The 17,712-nt window shown below is 36.8% G+C and overlaps 3 protein-coding genes across 3 annotated transcripts in view; 2 read left to right on the top strand and 1 right to left on the bottom strand.

The window, feature by feature from the left end:
• Positions 1-2,120, bottom strand: part of LOC109844037 (serine/threonine-protein kinase SRPK-like) — a 14,860-nt gene extending 12,740 nt beyond the window's left edge. Inside the window, exon 1 of the mRNA XM_020413045.1 lies at positions 1,797-2,120. Coding sequence (XP_020268634.1) covers positions 1,797-1,991 — 195 coding nt within the window. The 5' untranslated portion in view covers positions 1,992-2,120. The remainder of the gene's footprint in view (positions 1-1,796) is intronic.
• Positions 9,256-9,738, top strand: LOC109842054. Its single transcript, XM_020410971.1, has one exon. The coding sequence runs from the start codon at positions 9,256-9,258 to the stop codon at positions 9,736-9,738; it is 483 nt and encodes a 160-aa protein (XP_020266560.1).
• On the top strand, positions 14,748-17,102 carry LOC109844038 (photosynthetic NDH subunit of subcomplex B 2, chloroplastic). The gene is made up of 3 exons (XM_020413046.1): positions 14,748-15,230; positions 15,770-16,207; positions 16,816-17,102. Exons 1-3 carry the CDS (start codon positions 14,805-14,807, stop codon positions 17,008-17,010), a joined length of 1,059 nt encoding a protein of 352 aa, XP_020268635.1. The 5' UTR covers positions 14,748-14,804; the 3' UTR covers positions 17,011-17,102.

Here is a 17,712-nt window from a genome sequence, read left to right on the forward strand (position 1 = left end):
GGGGTAAACAGCGATACGTGTTGTAGCCTTCGATAAAGTGCCTGAGATTGCATAAAAAGAACCATGTCCTTGGTGAACCATAATCATTTTTTTAGCATATTTAATTGTTTCAGTCTATGATAATAGAGATGAGAATGAGTGCAATACTCCGACAAATACATTGGGATGTTGGCTACAACAATCAAGCATCCAAAATTCAGATTCGACCACATATTTATTACATGAATATTCTATCTTCCCATTTGAGCCATACACCCTTACTCTTCAGCCATATAAATATGTGAATTTCTTGTTTTTCATAGAACCAAATCTAGTAAAATGCTCTATAGAAACTATCTTTGTCCAAGAGCGTTATACATGCTTCATCTTATATATATTTGAGGTAAATTGCAGTTTACAAATTTGCAAGTGCTGGACACAAATAGACAAGCATGTCTTTAAATGTGTGTCACGCAAGTTATTTTTTATATTTTGAGAAAGTATCATACATACCATAGTTTCCAAGTAACATTAACTTCGTTGCCAAAGTTTGTGTGCATCTAGCTGCTGCAGGTGACAGTTACATGTCTCTTTACTGCATGTAGACATCTTGAATTGCAATCATGCTAGGAAGAAGCTTAATTTCCTAGAGAAGTTAAACCAAAATAGTTCAAGTGCAAACGGCCATAGATTTTCTTGCAAGCAGATGAAGCAGGCTTGACCTTGAAGGTTTAAGCTTACATCTAACGGCTACCCTCCTCATCCACTAACTCCCCCAAAACTATCCCAATTCCTAGAACTCAAATCTTTCAAGGTTGTCCCTACCATCCCTATCCTTTGCCAATATCTGGAAATTTTTGTCTAGAGACTGTAGAGTTATCCTCCCTTTCACATCTACCATTTCCTCCATCACCCCCCACCCCCAAAAAAAAAAAGGCCAACCAAATAAAAAATCCAACTTCTCAGATTCATCAGTGTTAGCCTCAGACAATTGTCCGCATGTTCTCCAGTCTTATGCTTCTTTTCTCATCTAAGTGTGTACAAGCACATCTGCGAGAATGAGGGTGTATTGTGTGTGATCGCACATAATTCTGATCTCAGCACCCACAACTGTTCCTCCACAAATTTTTACCCATTTTCAAATCCCCTAACCTTAAATGTACAGATCCAGTCCTCCTTTTCTTTTCTGCAAAGAAGCTCTTGAATTCAATTTTAAAAAAAATGTAGAAACCATCATATCAACCCATTAATGTGCTATTCTTGTGTAGATATACCCAATTCCAGCACATATCCATGGATCCGAAAGTGTAATCACTTGCAATTGGTAATCAATAATCACTTGCAATTAGTAATCAATCTCACTACATGATTGCAGGGTGTTTTGATCCAAGGTGTAGTCTCAAAAAACATGTATAGGCAATAAAGAAAAGGTGCATTAGAGTATAAGAAATACAAGCTCACTACATGATTCCAGGGTGTTTTGATCCAAGGTGTAGCCTCCAACAAACATGTATGTTGCCACCTAAGTAGCACAAAATATGAACTTTTCTTTATAGAGCAGAACCATCATATCCCTATGGCTTCCCCCACCCAAACAATCCAAATCTAACCTGATCCCTCTACTATAAGAACTAAGTTCAAATTTACATCAAACAAAGATTAATCTCCAAAACCCTCAAATATAATCAAATAACCAGGATCAAATTTTGATGCCCACCCTTCACTTCCCAATCAAAAACAACAAATGGGTTTCCCTCCAATCACTAAAAAAAGTTTACCCAATCATTTGAAAAGACAAATTTAAACCGATCGCTTACACTGTGAACCGTATCCCAAGCGAGCCAAACTGTAGAAAAGTGGCCCCAACCGAGCTTCGATTGGACTACGTAAGCTCCCTGCTTGAAGGAATCCCCAACTCGAACAGCGTGATAGCCTCCTCTTCTGTAGTCATCGGTTCCCTCGTCCTCCGAAGTGTAGTTGCTGCTCTCGCTTCGAGCGTCTTCCTCTTCCATTAGAATCGGATCCGGATCCGATTGCGGGGATCCGATAACGAGGGTTTTGATCTAGCGCGGATATTTGGGAAAGCTAGGGTTTGGTCTCTGAGATTTCGTCGTCTCTCTTTGCCTTCTTTAAGTTGCGGGGACACTGTGAGGAGATAGCAATCATAATTTGCTGGGTTTTTCCGAATTGGTCCCTCAGATCGTTGGAATTGTTTTTGGGACCATCAGGTCATACTTATTATTTCAAATTAGTCCTTAACTATATTCGCTGAGCGCCCAGTCATCCCCTGCGTTTATATGATATTTCAAGCTCAAAGTCAATTCTTTACACCTTTTTTAACCCCATATTTGAGTTTCTAGGCCAGTTTAGACCTGGTTCGTTAAACACAGTTCTACAACCGAAAAAAAAAATGTTGGAATTTGGGACAAGAGCGATTAGTTGAGGGTAGAAATGTACTTCACTAAGTATGGTTAACAACTAAGCGTCTAAGCCAACAGGAGTTAGCAATTTAGATGGAACTACCATGGGCTAATTTGAAATAGGGGCAAATTACACTAAACCCCAAGAAGTTTCAGTATTTGGAAATAAACTCCCTATAACTTTCAAAAGCGTGCTACACCCCTAGTAACTTATGGAATTGAAAACAAACCCTAATAAGTTTTCGTTTTTGCCAGAAAACACATAAATTAGAAACGAAAAACAACATAAAAAGATATTTTAAAATTTATTGGGAGTTTGTATAATTGAAAACAAACCCTAATAAGTTTTCGTTTTTCTGCAAATGTTATTGAGGAGTTAGCGTGATTTTGAAAGTTAATGGGGCTTTTACTGCAAAATGTTGAAAGCTCCTGGGGTTTTGTGTAATTTACCCTTAGAAGTAGAGCGACTCTAACGGGGCTGCAAAACTGGATTTTGCAACCCCGTCTCACTCCAATCGGCTTGCATCTCCGGCTGCAAAATGTAGCCGGAGGGAATGAGGCTACAAATATACAACCTCTTTTCTATAAATATACAGTCTCTTTTCTAAAATTACAGTCGGCTACAAAAAATTTCTAAATATTCACTTTGCCCTTTTAATGATTTATAAACAATTACTTATTACTTCCATATCATTTTTAATTAGTAACTAGTAATTTAAAATCAACATAAGTTTATTTCTACTAATTATTTTTAAATAAAAATTTTACAGTTGGAAATGTCTTGTCAATACCTTCAAAATGAGACTAATATTAAATTATATTAATTGAAATATAAAATTCTAATAACCAAGTAATTAAAAATAAAAATGTATTAGAAAATTAGATGGAAGATAAACATACTAATATTGAAATACATCGAAACTTTAATTAAAAAACTTACATCGATTTATTTCCATGTCTTTCCCACAAATGCTCAATCAATGCATTTCGAAGTGCAAAATGAGCTTCTTTTTTTATCAACCTCTTATGTCGAGTAAGGAACCGTTGGAATCGTTCAGTTTCGGTTATCTCTATATTTTGAACATTCGGGATTGATTGTGAAGTTGAAATGACAACATCTTCACGCTCGTCGCGTTCATCTTCGACAACCATATTATGCATTATAATACAAGCAGTCATGATATCGTGCAAAGTTCGTTTATCCCAAAAACGGGCTGGCCCTTGATGATAGCAAATCGTGATTGGAGAACACCGAATGCCCACTCCATATATTTTTGACATGCTTCTTGCATCATTGCAAAATATTGTTTCTTTTTATCATCGGAATTGGAAATTTTTTGAACAAGTGTTGACCATTTCGGATATATGCCATCGGTCAAATAATAACCGACATCATAATTTTTTCCTTGAATTGTGTAATGAGCAGGAGCAGCAATACCTTGTGATATATTATCGAATAAATTAGACGACAGCGATACATTAATATCCTTAATGGATCCTGGTAAGCCAAAGTATGTGTGTCATATCCATAGATCATATGATGCTACTGCCTCAAGAATAATGATTGGACCTCCATGACGTCCCGAGTATTGTCCTGCCCATGCTGTTGGACAATTTTTTCATTGTTAATGCATACAGTCTAGACTTACCAATATTCCTAGAAAACCTCTTTCTTTGCTCTTTTGCAATAACCTTGCAACATCATCGACATTGGGGGTCCTCAGATATTCATCTCTATATACTTCTATAATTGCTCTGCAAAATCTCTTTAAATATACAATTGTAGTTGACTCACAGATCCTAACATATTCATCAGTACTATCTGCTAATGTTCCATACGCCAACATGCAAAATACCGTTGTTACTTTTTATAAAGTTGATAGCTCAAGTTTGCCGACACCATCCATCTTCTGTACCAAGAAGTTGTCATGCTCACGTACCACATCGACTATACGAAGAAATAAACTCCTTCGCATCCGGAACCTTCTACGGAATAGATTTTCATCATATGTAGGATTATCAGAAAAATAGTCATTATAGAGTCGAGAATTACCTTCTTCCCTCCCGCGATTGATCATCAAATGATCAGGAACTGAGCCAATACGCTTTGGTCGTTCTGCCTCTTGAGAGAGATAAGTCATTATTTTATTATTAGAGGCATATACACGAGCTAAGATTTCATCTTCCTTCTCCTATTGCGTCATATCTTCCTCCCAATCTTTAATGTACTGAGAAAATATTTTGTCGTCGGAAGAAGAAGAAAAAAAAGAAGGTACATGTGAAGGTCCGGCTCCATAGTTCATTGTTGAAGAAGTTGTTTATAGAAATAAAAATATAAGTTGTGAGTTGTTTAGAGATGGGCGTAATATCATTATATAATATTTCTCTCCGCATAGAATTCTTTTCAGCACTAGATTCTCTCCAGCATTGGATTCTCCTGGTGTTAGAGACTCCCCATATTGGATTCCTCCGTGTTGGAGACTCTCCACATTGGATTCTCCTGGTGTTGGAGACTCTCCATATTGGATTCTCCTGGTGTTGGAGACTCCTCACTTGGATTCCTCTGTGTTGGAGACTCCTCACATTAGATTCTCCTGATGTTGGAGACTCCCCATATTAGATTCTCCTGATGTTGGAGACTCCCCACATTGGACTCCTTTCGTGTAGGAGACTTCCCACATCTGATCCCTATATAATACTTGTATAATTTTTATATCTCCACCACAACTCTTCTTATTCTATATTCATAACTCTTTGCATCCCTCCATCATAATAGTATCATCCTCAACAACTTTATCTCCTTAGATTATAACATCCAATCACGAAAAATCTTTTTTACAAGAAGAAGACCAAATTTTATGCGCCACGTGACTCAAAATTTCTCAAGACTCAGTCATGGGTTCTAATCAAAAGAAGGACAAGCTGTGGGAATGAATTTCTACTTTATTTCATGAAAGGATTTCTAATATTTGTACTGCTCAAAGGACTCTGAAGTCTCTCTCATGTCGAATGCAATTAACTATGAAGGCCATCAGTAAATTTCGAGGATGCATTAGACAAGTCGAGCGCCTAAATCCAAGTGGTGCTTCTGAGCTTGACATTGTAAGTATTTGAATAATAAAAATCTTGATTATCATCTATTATCATGTTATTAATACTTGTTTCTTTCTCTCTCGTGGTAGATTAAACGTGCTAGGATAATATTTTTAGAAGATCCAGAAGTGAGAAAGGAGTTTTTATTTGATCATGTTTGGTCAATTTTAAAAGATGCAGAGAAATGGGCAAATATAAGTGTCAGATCGCCTACAACTTCCAAAACTTTAAAGTCCCACTCATCTCAGGGATCAGATTCAAGTTCTCTTATCATCGACTTAAATGACGATAATGAGGGATATACTTATAATGACGACAATATGTTAACAAGTCGGCCGACAAGAAGAAAGAAAGAGAAGATGAGGAGGCGACAAGCAATTGAAAAGAACATGGACTTTGAAACTCTCAATAAAAGTAATCAAGAAATTGTTGATATTAAAAAAAAGTCATGAACAACGAGAAAATGATAGACTGACAATGCACCAGATTATGATGTTAAGGGCCGAAAATGGTAAGAAAAAAATTAGATCTTCAAAGAGAATGACAGGAAAGTAAAATTATGTTAATTAATCTTGATACTATTACCGATCCTTCGGAACACAAGTATTTTTGAGTTAAAAAATAAGAGATTTTAAATAGAAACACAACTGAAGGTTCTTCATGATATTCCTAATCCTGAAAATAGTTATGCAGGAAGTTAATACGGAATACCTGACTACAGAAACGGTAGATATGGAGGAAATGACATGCCCGATTTTTATTTTTTTCATGTACTTTATTTTTCTATGTAATGCCGCTGAATTTAATATATAAAATTTTATCACTTTTTTGGCAAATCATAACTCATTATGGAGTGAGAATTGGACTTCGGAGTAGCTATGAAGATTGTTCCAAATATTATGCTATATTTTCTGGACTTCGGAGTAGTTATGAAGATTTTTCTGGTCTTTAAAAGATTGTTCCAAATATTATGCTATATTTTCTGGTTTTTAAAATTTAAAGGCTCTTATCTATTTCTTATTATCAATTCATTAAATATAAATAATTTTATTTAAATATACAATTATATTATATATTAAAATTTAGTATTAATTTATAATATATTTATATTTTAAATTAATTCATATAATTTTTTTATCATTTTATATTTAGTATATATTTTCAAAATCATTTAAAGTAATATATAAATAATCATTTAATAATATATATTTTACAGATGAAGTTTTATATAGAGGAGAGTGGTTGGAGTGCCCCTCCTCTAAAAGAGAATATAGAGGGGTATATTTTTTTGGGGAGGCGTTGAAGTTTCTCTTACGGATCAGATTTGAGGAACCAGCTAGCAATTTTAATGATTTGAGGGCTAATTGAGAAATATTAAAGATTTAAGGTTCTTGTATTTTATAGCTCAAATTTTATTTTAGAACTTCTTTGTTGCGCATATACTACGATAAATCTGCAAATTTAGAATATAGCCTGTATAAAGTAAAATTTTACAAGGATGAAATTTTGGATATGGCGGATGTACAATGTTGGATCTGTGGTCCGACCAAACCCAAGGCCTACCCAATGTGAACCCCAACCAAATTGGTTCTTGTCAAAATCTGGGAAAACCCGAACCTGATCTCTGAAAGAGGAGTACAAATAATGTTCGAGAAAAATAAGAAGACAGTATGAAAAAACTAATATCTTCTTGTATGAATCAAAACAGTCAACTCACACACCAAATTGTTCAGCTAAGGGGCTGTTTGTTTGGCCAGTTTATAGAATAGGATTCGGATTTGGGGTCTGACAGTGGCAATTTGGTAATTTTTGGATTCTATGCGAATCCTATTCTGGAGTTTGGCTCAGCAAAAATTGTGGGATTCCAATTTCCATAAAGTAGCTACAGTTGTCGTTTTTTATAGAAACCCAAATCCGAGCTTTGGGTGCGGATTTGGGCGAGATTTCTGACAGGGAGCTATGTCGTCGATTCTGATTCCTCATCCTCACAAATTCGATCCCTAGATCTGGAATCGTTGTTCCGCTCCTGCCTCATCGCCCTCTTCTTCGCGCCTCTTCTCCCGCGGTTCGTCTTCTTCAACTTGGGTTCGGGCCTCTTTCTCGAAACCCTAGCTTTGTTTTCCACGAGCTTGTTGGTGGGTTTCTTGCCTTCGATTCTTGGTGATACCTTCTCGATCTTGTTCTGGTTGGAGTGTGGCTACGGTGTTTTCTTTGACTTCGGTGGGTTTTTTGCTTGGACGTCGGAATTTTCTCCCCTCTGCAGTAAGGTATTAAAATTTTGCTCTCTTACTTTGGCTTATTTCTCCAGTGATTTGAGGAATTTATTTTAATTTTGAAGCATATGAGAAATAGAGGCTGATAGCAATTTCAATGATTTAAGAGATTAATTTCATAATATTACAGTAAAACAATTCAAGAGGGTATCTGTGTAGTGGATTTTTGGTAAATGTGCAAGAATTAGGTTGTTAGGTAGATTAATTTTATGCGGGTATCTGTGTAGAGATTAATTTCATAATATGTTTCAAATCAGTCCTTTAATAACTTAAATTGCTGTTTTTTTTAATTTATCTCATTTTTTTGTGTGCGTGTAAATTATTAGTAATCCTACCATATAGTTTGTTTGTTTTGGGTCTATCTTGCTTGTTTATAATTGTGTGAGATGGAATGCAACATTAGTTAAAATAATTTTTATTTCAATTAGATTTCTTGCTTTTAAAGAAATAAATATTTGTGTCAATTATCTACTTAATTTTGACAAGAAATAAGTAGCCATCTTAAGTTACAACTGTATGATAATTTTAAAACGGTTGTAGATGGATATGGAAGATGAGGAAGAATTGAAGAGGATGTGTGCTAATACAGCTGCCTGCGCCGTGGTCACTTTGGTAACATGTATTTTGAGAATGCGTTTTAAGCGCAAGAGAATATCAAATTGTTCAAAGCAAGAAAGGATCAGAAAAATATATTGTAGAGAGGCTCACTTCAGACGTGTACTGGAGGGCTATCAAGATAGCTGCCAATCTTATATTAGAATGAGACCGAGGGCCTTTTTTAAACTTGTTAAAGTAATGAAAGCAAACGGTTTATTAAAAGATACGAGACACGTTCAAGTTGAAGAACAGCTTGCTATGTTCCTGAGTATTATTGGGCACAAAACTAAAAATAGAATAATAAGAACTGAGTTCATAAGATCAGGGGAAACAGTTAGCAGGTATTTTAATAAATTCTTGCAAGCAATGAATGGGTTACGTGATCGGTACATGAAGCAAGCCCCAAAAGAAGTTCCCGAGGAGATTGCAAACAACTCAAATTATTTTCCGTACTTTAAGGTAAATTAAATACATACAACTTAATAATTTTCCAAATAAACTTTTTTTTATTTAACTATGTATAATTTATAATTTTTTATAGGACTGCATTGGTTTGATAGATGGCACACACGTCGACGCGGTGTTACCTAGTGACCTAGTTGCACGGTTTAGAGGGCGAAAATGGGTCACCCAAAACATCTTAGCAGCCTGCACCCCCAATAAACTATTTACTTATGTCTTGGCTGGCTGGGAGGGGGCATCAAATGATTATAGGGTATTACAAGACGCCCTGTCCAGACCACAGCCTTACGGTCTCCGAGTTTATGATGGTATTCATTCTCACTTGTGCACATTATAAAAAATATACTAAATACTTGGCAATATTTGAGATTTTAAAATACTGTTTAATTAATGTAGGTAAATATTACCTATGTGACGCTGGATACACCACAATGCCAGGTTTCATATCCCTGTATCGCGGTGTCCGATATCATTTAAAAGAGCACACCGGTAGGACACCAAAGAATAGGAAGGAGTTGTTCAATTTAAGGCATTCATCTTTAAGATCAAAAATTGAGTGCACATTTGGGATACTGAAGAATCGGTTTAAAATTCTTGCGGCGAAGCCGAATTATCCATTTCCCACTCAAGTGGACATTGTACTAGCGTGTACTGTGTTGCACAACTTTATTGCCTTAGAGGATCTGGATGATGATATTTTAAATGAAAATGTTGAAATTGACGAAGATACTGGGGAAGAGACAAATGAGGACGATTCAAATGTGGTGGACTGTACTCAAACTAGGTCACAAAGAGAGGATCGAGATGTTAGAAATGAATGGAAGGAGTTACGAGATCAAATTGCTTGGGCGATGTGGGTGGATTATTGTGCAAAGTACAATGGTGGTAACACAATGGAGAGCGGTTTAACTTAGTGTGGTATTTGTTCTATGGCTATGTAATAACTTGGTGAATTTTAAAATACTGTTCGCATCGATATTGTTTATTGTTTTTTTGCTTGTACCAAAACATTACTACTTTTCACTTGTTCTTTTGTTATGTTGTTTGAACTAGAAATATCATCGTTTCGTATATTCCTTGATAAATGCATACATATCCCATATTGTTTTATATTTCTTTATTGTTAATATGGCTATGCTTATAAAATATATTAGGTATGGCTAACAATCCGGCAGATAAGCAAAGTGTGCCTTCTCATTCGAATGCAATGCCAAATGCTACATCAGGGATTAACATGAACTACATGTCTGCTCGACCACAGCCATTCACCTCACCTCCGCATACTTTCTCACCATTCCCGGCATGGGATGGTAATTATGGTGGGATGACACAGCCGCCAATGTCATACATGAGCTTGTTAGGCAGTCCACAAGGTTTGATGTTTCCCACGGCCAGTTCTCAAAGTAGTGGACCTAATCAATTTTCACCGAACACTGGTGATTCAGGTGGAAAGGATATTCATAACGTTGATGGTACGGAGCGCACTTCGCCATTGAAAAGAGGGAAAAGATTAGCCCATAAAAAAAAAGTTCCGTGTGCCAGGTTGAACTCAAGAGGCGTGGCTAATAAGTTTTGGCTTCCAGAGCACGATGATGTGCTTATTCCTTATCTTGCAGATTTAGCATTGGATGGCATGAAGGCAGACAAGAACTTCAAGGCTGAAGCTTATAAAATGACTGCCATGAAAATCAACATGCAATTCAGGACTGATTTCACTCACCTGCATGTCATTAACCACTTGAAATGTTTGCGGAACAAATTCAATGACATGAAAGCTTGCCTTGATATAAGTGGTGCTGGGTGGGATGAAACAAGTAAAATGATTACATTGGATGAGGAAACCTTGAAATCTTGGGCCCAGGTATAACAAATTCAGCCTTGAAGTTGTCACCTTCAATTTAATACATTTGATTTACTATTTATAAGTATTTATTATTGCAGGACAAATCAAATTCTAAGTACAAAGCGTACATTAACAAACCCCTTCCTCACTTCAAAAATTTACAAGTTATCATGGGTGATGATCAAGCCAAGGGTGATTTTGTTAGGCCCGTGTACGCTAACATTGGGTCTAGTAGGTCCATACCTATTCCCGATGATGAATGCGAGATTCTAGAGGAGAGTGAAACTGAACCACAGTCTGATGCTTGCAACCAACCACGTTCTGGTGCTGTTAACCAACCACAACCCACTAGATATAAGACTAAGAGTAAAGACAACATGACTTCATCATCTAACAAAAAAAAAAACAGAAAATCTAATCGTGAAGAGGAAATGCTATGTGCCTTTGTTGAGTCCATGTCTCATTCAATGCAAAATCAACACGTTATACACTGGACTGAGCAGTTGGCTGCAGCGTTGAAGGAACATAGGTCTGAATATTCCGAGGAGTTCCTCGATAGGGTTTTAGACCATTTATATGACAATGAACGTGAAGCTAGGAGGTTTTTCATAAAATCCAAGGAAGGTCAACAGAGGTACATCACAAAATTAGTTAACGACCAAGGTTGGCCGGATAGCTAGTTTGTTAGGTTTGCTTATATTTTGGTGGATATTGTTGTGTTAATTGCAAACTATTAATGTTGCAATATGTATTTTCATTATGAAGAACATCTATGGGGTTGTGGGATTGATCAATTGGTATATTTGAAATCTTTGTTGCAGGTAAGTATGGTCGTGGAATGTTCATTGGGTTCTTTGAATTTTGCCAGGGGTCTTTTGATATCAGGTGAGTTGGTTTGTGCCTGTTTTTTGCTTTGTGTAGCTCGTGATGCTGCTGCTGGTTGGTTTGTGCCTCTTTAGAGCTTGTGTTCAGCTCATGCTGCTGCTGCTGGTTGGTTTGTGCCTGTTTTGAGCTTTGTGCAGCTCATTTGATTTGCTGCTGGTTGGTTTGTGCCTCTTTTGAGCTTGTGTGCAGCTCATGCTGCTGCTGCAATGTTGGTTTGTGCCTGTGGCTTTTGCTTTGTGCAGCTGCTGCTGCTGCTGGTTGGTTTGTGCCTGTTTTGAGCTTGTGTGCAGCTCATGCTGCTGCTGCTGGTTGGTTTGTGCCTGTTTTTTTGCTTCGTGCAGATCTTGCTGCTGCTGCTGTTTGGTTTGTCCCTGTTTTGAGCTTGTGTGCAGCTCAGGTTGCTGCTGCTGGTTGGTTTGTGCCTGTTTTTTTTGCTTTGTGCAGCTCATGCTGCTGCTGCTGGTTGGTTTCTGCCTGTTTTGAGCTTGTTTGAAGCTCATGCTGCTGCTGCTGGTTGGTTTGTGCCTGTTTTTTGGCTTTGTGCAGCTCATGCTGCTGCTGCTGTTTGGTTTGTCCCTCTTTTGAGCTTGTGTGCAGCTCATGTTGCTGCTGCTGGTTGGTTTGTGCCTGTTTTTTGGCTTTGTGTAGCTCATGCTGCTGCTGGTGGTTGGTTTGTGCCTGTTTTGAGCTTGTGTGCAGCTCATGCTGCTGCTGGTGGTTGGTTTGTCCCTGTTTTTTTTGCTTTGTGCAACTCGTGATGCTGCTGCTGGTTGGTTTGTGCCTGTTTTGAGCTTGTGTGCAGCTCGTGCTGCTGCTGCTGGTTGGTTTGTGCCTGTTTTGAGCTTGTGTGCAGCTCATGCTGTTGCTGCTTCGGTTTTCATTGCCTGTGGGTTACTTGTTGTTTTGGTTTGCCTTGCCTGTGGATTTCCTTGCACTTGATATGTGACAATGATGATGATCAACGTTTTCTGAGAATGCAATCTAACTTACATCGTTTATTATAACCAGATGAGGCAAAAGGGGATGAGATTGCAGCCTACATTGAATTGACAATGTCTAGGCGAGGCAATTCATCCTTATAATGCAATCTGTAATAAACATGTTTAAGTTATAGGTGGGGCAATCAATGATGAGAAGTTGATCTATTACTGAGCCATACAATATCAATTAGAATTTGTACCCAGTTCAAACAGCAGTTTTCATTACACCCTCAGTAGTTTTTGCAAGTACAGGTACATGACATGAAGTTTGTAATAATTAAAATAACACAAAAAATTGATAAGAAAATTGCAGAAATTTTCCAAACTAGTAGTTGATTTTCGACAAGTCTCAAATCTTTCTTCAGCTTCTTTGATTGTAAAATATATTTTTCTCCGTACCTATTTTCTTTGATATATTGGCTTCCTTGGTTGCTTGATGACTCTCCTCTTTCTTCAGCCCATTCGAAAAAATTACATTCTTTATTTGGGAATTTTGCACACCCCCAATAACACCTACCCTTATTTTTACCATTCTTGCACACTTTCATCGGGGTTCGGAGATGGCAGTCGCAATAAACTTCATAATTCTGCCAGCAATCTTCTGATATAATGGTCATGTCGAGGCAGCAAATTGAAGACAATGGAAATTTTATAAATGCTGAAAATGAGTTTGCTTGGATTAATTGTGGATGAATTGTGAGGCCACAAGCTGAATTTATAGCCATCATGGCCCTCTACTAGCCGTTGCTACAGTATTCCGAATTTCAATTTTTAAATCTGCGGTTTTTTGGCCATGAAGAGAACCGTTGCTGCAGTATTTTCAGCCAAAATTTTGATATTCCGGCGCTTCTAGCCGTTGCTACAATTGGTTTTTAATTGAAAAGAGGGTGGCAGTTGCTACAGTATCTATTCCCAAAAAAATTGGGTCTTTTGGAAGCAAACATGATATTCGGAATTGATTCAATTCTAAAAAAATGAGATTCCTAATCCTTTGGGTGAAACAAACGTAGAATGCAAAAAAAAAAGGATTCCATAAAACTAAAACTTGTCTATAAAAATTTTATGGATTAGGTTGGAATCCATAAATAAAGTAGGATTCCTAATCCTATTCCTACTCCCTATTGAACCAAACAGGCCCTAAGTCTGTGAATTATTGGAGCGCGTGCCATGCCAATACTACGGGCTCATTCCGGTTCATATCCAGATAAGAGGCTTGATATGAGTATGACTCTATCCAAATCCAAATCCTAGTGGCTAGTTCAATTATGTGAAAAAGGATGAAGGACTTTCGATCAATGTTCATGATTAATTTCTTCCTTAAGAAATAAGCTGGTTCTTTTCTGGCAATGAACCGGAATGAGCCCGTAGTATTTGCGTGGCACGAGCTCCAATAATTCTGATATCAAATTATTGGAAGATTTGGAGGGGTTTGAGTTCAATTTCCAAGATTTGAGGGGCTAATATGAAAATATTGAAGATTTGGGGGTTATGGAAATTAATAACCATTAATTATCTTTTGATAATAATTTTGGTGGTAAATGAAAACGTGTCATCTCAATGAAGATGTAGATTAGAGTAATAGTATTTCAACATCTTCAATCACTCAAGTAGATTTTAATGTCTTAGTGAGATAATTGATGTTAAAGTTCTATTTTGTTTAACTACTTGTACCAAGTCGCATGAGAAAACTAGCATAAGTGTATAACTAGATAGTAATAAAAATGCGTTAGTGTTTTCCGAAAAACAAAGTTTTTCGGTGATCATTCTGTATCAAACAAGATTTATGTTTGACAACTTCAAATAATTGTAATCTTCTCTAAAGAAAATTCAAAAAAGTAAACATTCCGTGTACATTCTTGAGATATTACTTCATCTCCTATTACAATGAAATATCTCCATCTAGAATTTAAGCATTATTCTTCTCAGAACTAATTTATACCGAGACACTCACACGCATCTAAAATATTCATTTTGGTTGTAAAATCCTATAACAACCCCTCTCACACTGTCATACATGAGATAAGGTCCCAAAACAAACGGCTGTAATGAAAACTCACATCTCCCCTTTGTCCGGTAGCAGTTATTTCAGGTAATTACTTCGTGTCGTATGCTGAATTGGACCAGTCACATCCTGACACCTGTAAAAAGTCACTCAGAAATGAGGGGGGAAACTTGAGATAAAGGAAACAGCACTATCCAAGTATCATAGCTTAAGTTCAATATGAGGCCCTTATGATTCTGTGTTAAAGAAAGAAGGAGAAACTCCACTCTCATGGCTTCCCTCCTCTCCTTCCACCTCCTCAAACTCACTTCTCCAATCAAAGCTTCCTCCTCATCAACCGTTACGACGACCACCACCCAATCTCCTCCTCAAAGTCTAGAACAAAAGTTCGGTCGAAAAGGGATAAAGTTCACAGAGAATGGAGATATGTCCTCTGTTGAGCTTACAGTTAGAAATGGAAGCTCGCTTAACCTTCGAATCCCTGATGGACTAATAACTTCATACAGGCCAAAGGTTTATTGGAAGGATGATGGATATGAGGAAGTTCTTCATACTGTAAACAATGGTGGTTTGGTTAAAGGTGGGCTCGGTTTGGTGCTGAATAATGAGTCTAAGTTGGGTATTAATGGGTCGCCTTGGTCTGCGTCGGAGTGGGTTGTGAAGGATACTGATTCTGATTCATTTGACGCTGTTCAGGTAATTTTTGTTATTTTCAGAACAATGTCAAACTTTCAATACAATTCTAATGTGACATAAAATGGTCTATTTTGTTTCTCAGAAATCCGTTGTATCGATGCATATTTTATATCAAACTGATGATTGCTTTAGCTAGTATCATCTATAGTTGCACAAAGCAAATGCAATTAGCATACTTTATATTCTTGTAGCAGCCATCATTCACTGAAATTTGAAGACTTTTATTTATTGAAGAATGCTTAACTTTGGCAAAAATCATTGCATTTGCAAAGTGTATGTGTGCTTGTAGAAGAACAGTAATATTTTGCAATTTAAATAAACTCATTCTTTTAACAATCGTGCTTTTCAATTTTTCAATCTGCAACTGATAAAAATCTGGCGGAGACATCTTTTATCTTCACGAGCAGAAAATAGTTCCACAACTACAGATAATTGAATTTTTTTTTTCCCATATCATCAAAGAATTTGATCTGAAAACAGTAGTTTGCTTCCATTTCTCATTACTTCTGAATCATGAAGTGTTCATCTTTTCCGTTCAGGTAGAGTTGAGCTGCACAAACGGAGATAACTCTCTTGACATCACATACATCATCTCCCTCTATCCTCTAAGCATGGCAACTGCAGTAGTCGTACAAAACAATGGTAAAAAACCCGTTAAGCTAAAAAGCGCAATTTTAAGTCACCTCAAGTTCAAAACCCAAAAAGGATCAGCAATCCAAGGTCTCAGAGGCTGCTCATATTGCGCACATCCTCCTTTATCTTCCGGTTTCAGTATTATGTCTCCATCTGAAGCTATGATGTCTGAATCTACGGGTTGGTTTGGTTCTTCTGAAGAGAATAAAGGTTCATGGAAAGTTGAGGATGATATGTATATAATGTTGAGGAGTAAGATCAGTAGAGTTTATGCTGCACCACCTGAGGAGAGATTGAAGCGTATTTATAACACCGCGCCGTCTAAATTTGAGACTATTGATCGGGTACATTCCTTTACACGATATAATTTCTCCGTTTATAAAATATCTCTAATGATTTACGTGTTCTCTTAAAGCTTTTCTCATGAGCTTCAATTCTTAGCAAATATTATTAGCTCTCTATTACCAGCAACCGCAGGGTGAAGTTTTTTTGACGCTTTTGCCATCAGAGAGAGAGAGAGAGAGAGAGAGAGAGAGAGAAATTTGTCTTTTGAGCAATTAGACCTCCTAAGTATAAAAGAGTCAACAAAATTCACTCAGATGGTATATCTAAAACAATAGAACTATAGGGGTCTATCTGTAATTGTGCAACAGTACAGGGGGTCTATCTGCAATTGACCCTTTAATGTAGTGTTTATATAGTTTACTTCATACAAGATTACATTAATCCTTGAAAGATACTTTCACTAGAAATTTAATTATAGTTCAAATGAAGAAACTTGTAGAGCTTTCCTGCACTTCCTTATGCACATATATGTGTAGAACCTGTATTTTTCTTTGAAGACTACAATTTTTCATATAGAACAGCCTTACACTTGCATGTTTATTTCGAGTTCTTGATATAATAAAATAATCTCTCACATGTGTTCTCATACTTGATGTAATCGACATAGGGAAGCAAGCTTGGATTTAGGGTGATAAGGATGGGGTATGAAGATTTTTACTTGGGGAGCCCTGGTTCTTTCTCAGAAAAATATGGAACTGATTACTTTATTTGTACTGGCCCTGCTTCAACTCTGGTGCCCGTGGATTTGAACCCCGGTGAGGAGTGGAGAGGAGCTCAGGTTATCGAGCATGATAATTTGTAATCATTTGTTACATCAAGATATAAATATAAATGTATTATAGTAAAAGTCAAGTAGTTTGTTTTTTCTATTTCCATCTCAGTTGCATTTTCTTATCACCGTGTTACTGTAATTAGAATCTTACAGCATTATCTTTTGCAAATTATTGTTTTCATGAAGTTGCGAGGTAGCTAGGATTAATGATTGAAAAGCTTGTAGTGAGGAAGCTACAGATACTTAAAAAAAAAAAGTTATGTGGAAGTGTTTGTAATTCTCATCTCATAAACAAAAGGCAGATGATATGTTTAACTTCATAACTAACTTAAATGATTATTACACAAGTCAGCTGGGTTTTCTCTATTGATTCCTGATGATGCATACAAGAAGCACTGAAAGGTACTAGAGAGGACTTTTATAGAAAATCAAGAAATCAGGTTGCTTTTGTTGGCTTGAAGTAGTCGAACTTGCTGATGGAGAGACTGCAGGAATTAAAACAGGTCTTTTCTTGGTATTGACCGAACAAACAAGAGAGCAGAACCTGCAGGAAAATACTATGGCCGAAAAAACAGAGCCTGCAGGAAGAAAAAAATAGAGGCAGGAACTTTTCTAGAGTTTATTCACGTTCTAAAAGAAACAAAGACTTGTTTACATATATATAAACACTTAGGGATAAGATTACAACTGTAATCTTTATCCAATAACTAGAAAACTCTCTACTAACTAGTA

This window comes from Asparagus officinalis, chromosome 5, assembly GCF_001876935.1.
Source record: "Asparagus officinalis chromosome 5, Aspof.V1, whole genome shotgun sequence".
NCBI lineage: Eukaryota > Viridiplantae > Streptophyta > Magnoliopsida > Asparagales > Asparagaceae > Asparagus > Asparagus officinalis.

Excerpts from the sequence above, each read along its gene's own strand:
- LOC109842054 (XM_020410971.1), top strand. The coding sequence starts at position 9,256 with ATGCCAGGTTTCATATCCCTGTATCGCGGTGTCCGATATCATTTAAAA.
- LOC109844038 (XM_020413046.1), top strand. The coding sequence starts at position 14,805 with ATGGCTTCCCTCCTCTCCTTCCACCTCCTCAAACTCACTTCTCCAATC. Across the intron at positions 15,231-15,769 it reads ATTCATTTGACGCTGTTCAG|GTAGAGTTGAGCTGCACAAA; the intron begins GTAATTTTTGTT and ends TTTTCCGTTCAG. Across the intron at positions 16,208-16,815 it reads AATTTGAGACTATTGATCGG|GGAAGCAAGCTTGGATTTAG; the intron begins GTACATTCCTTT and ends TAATCGACATAG.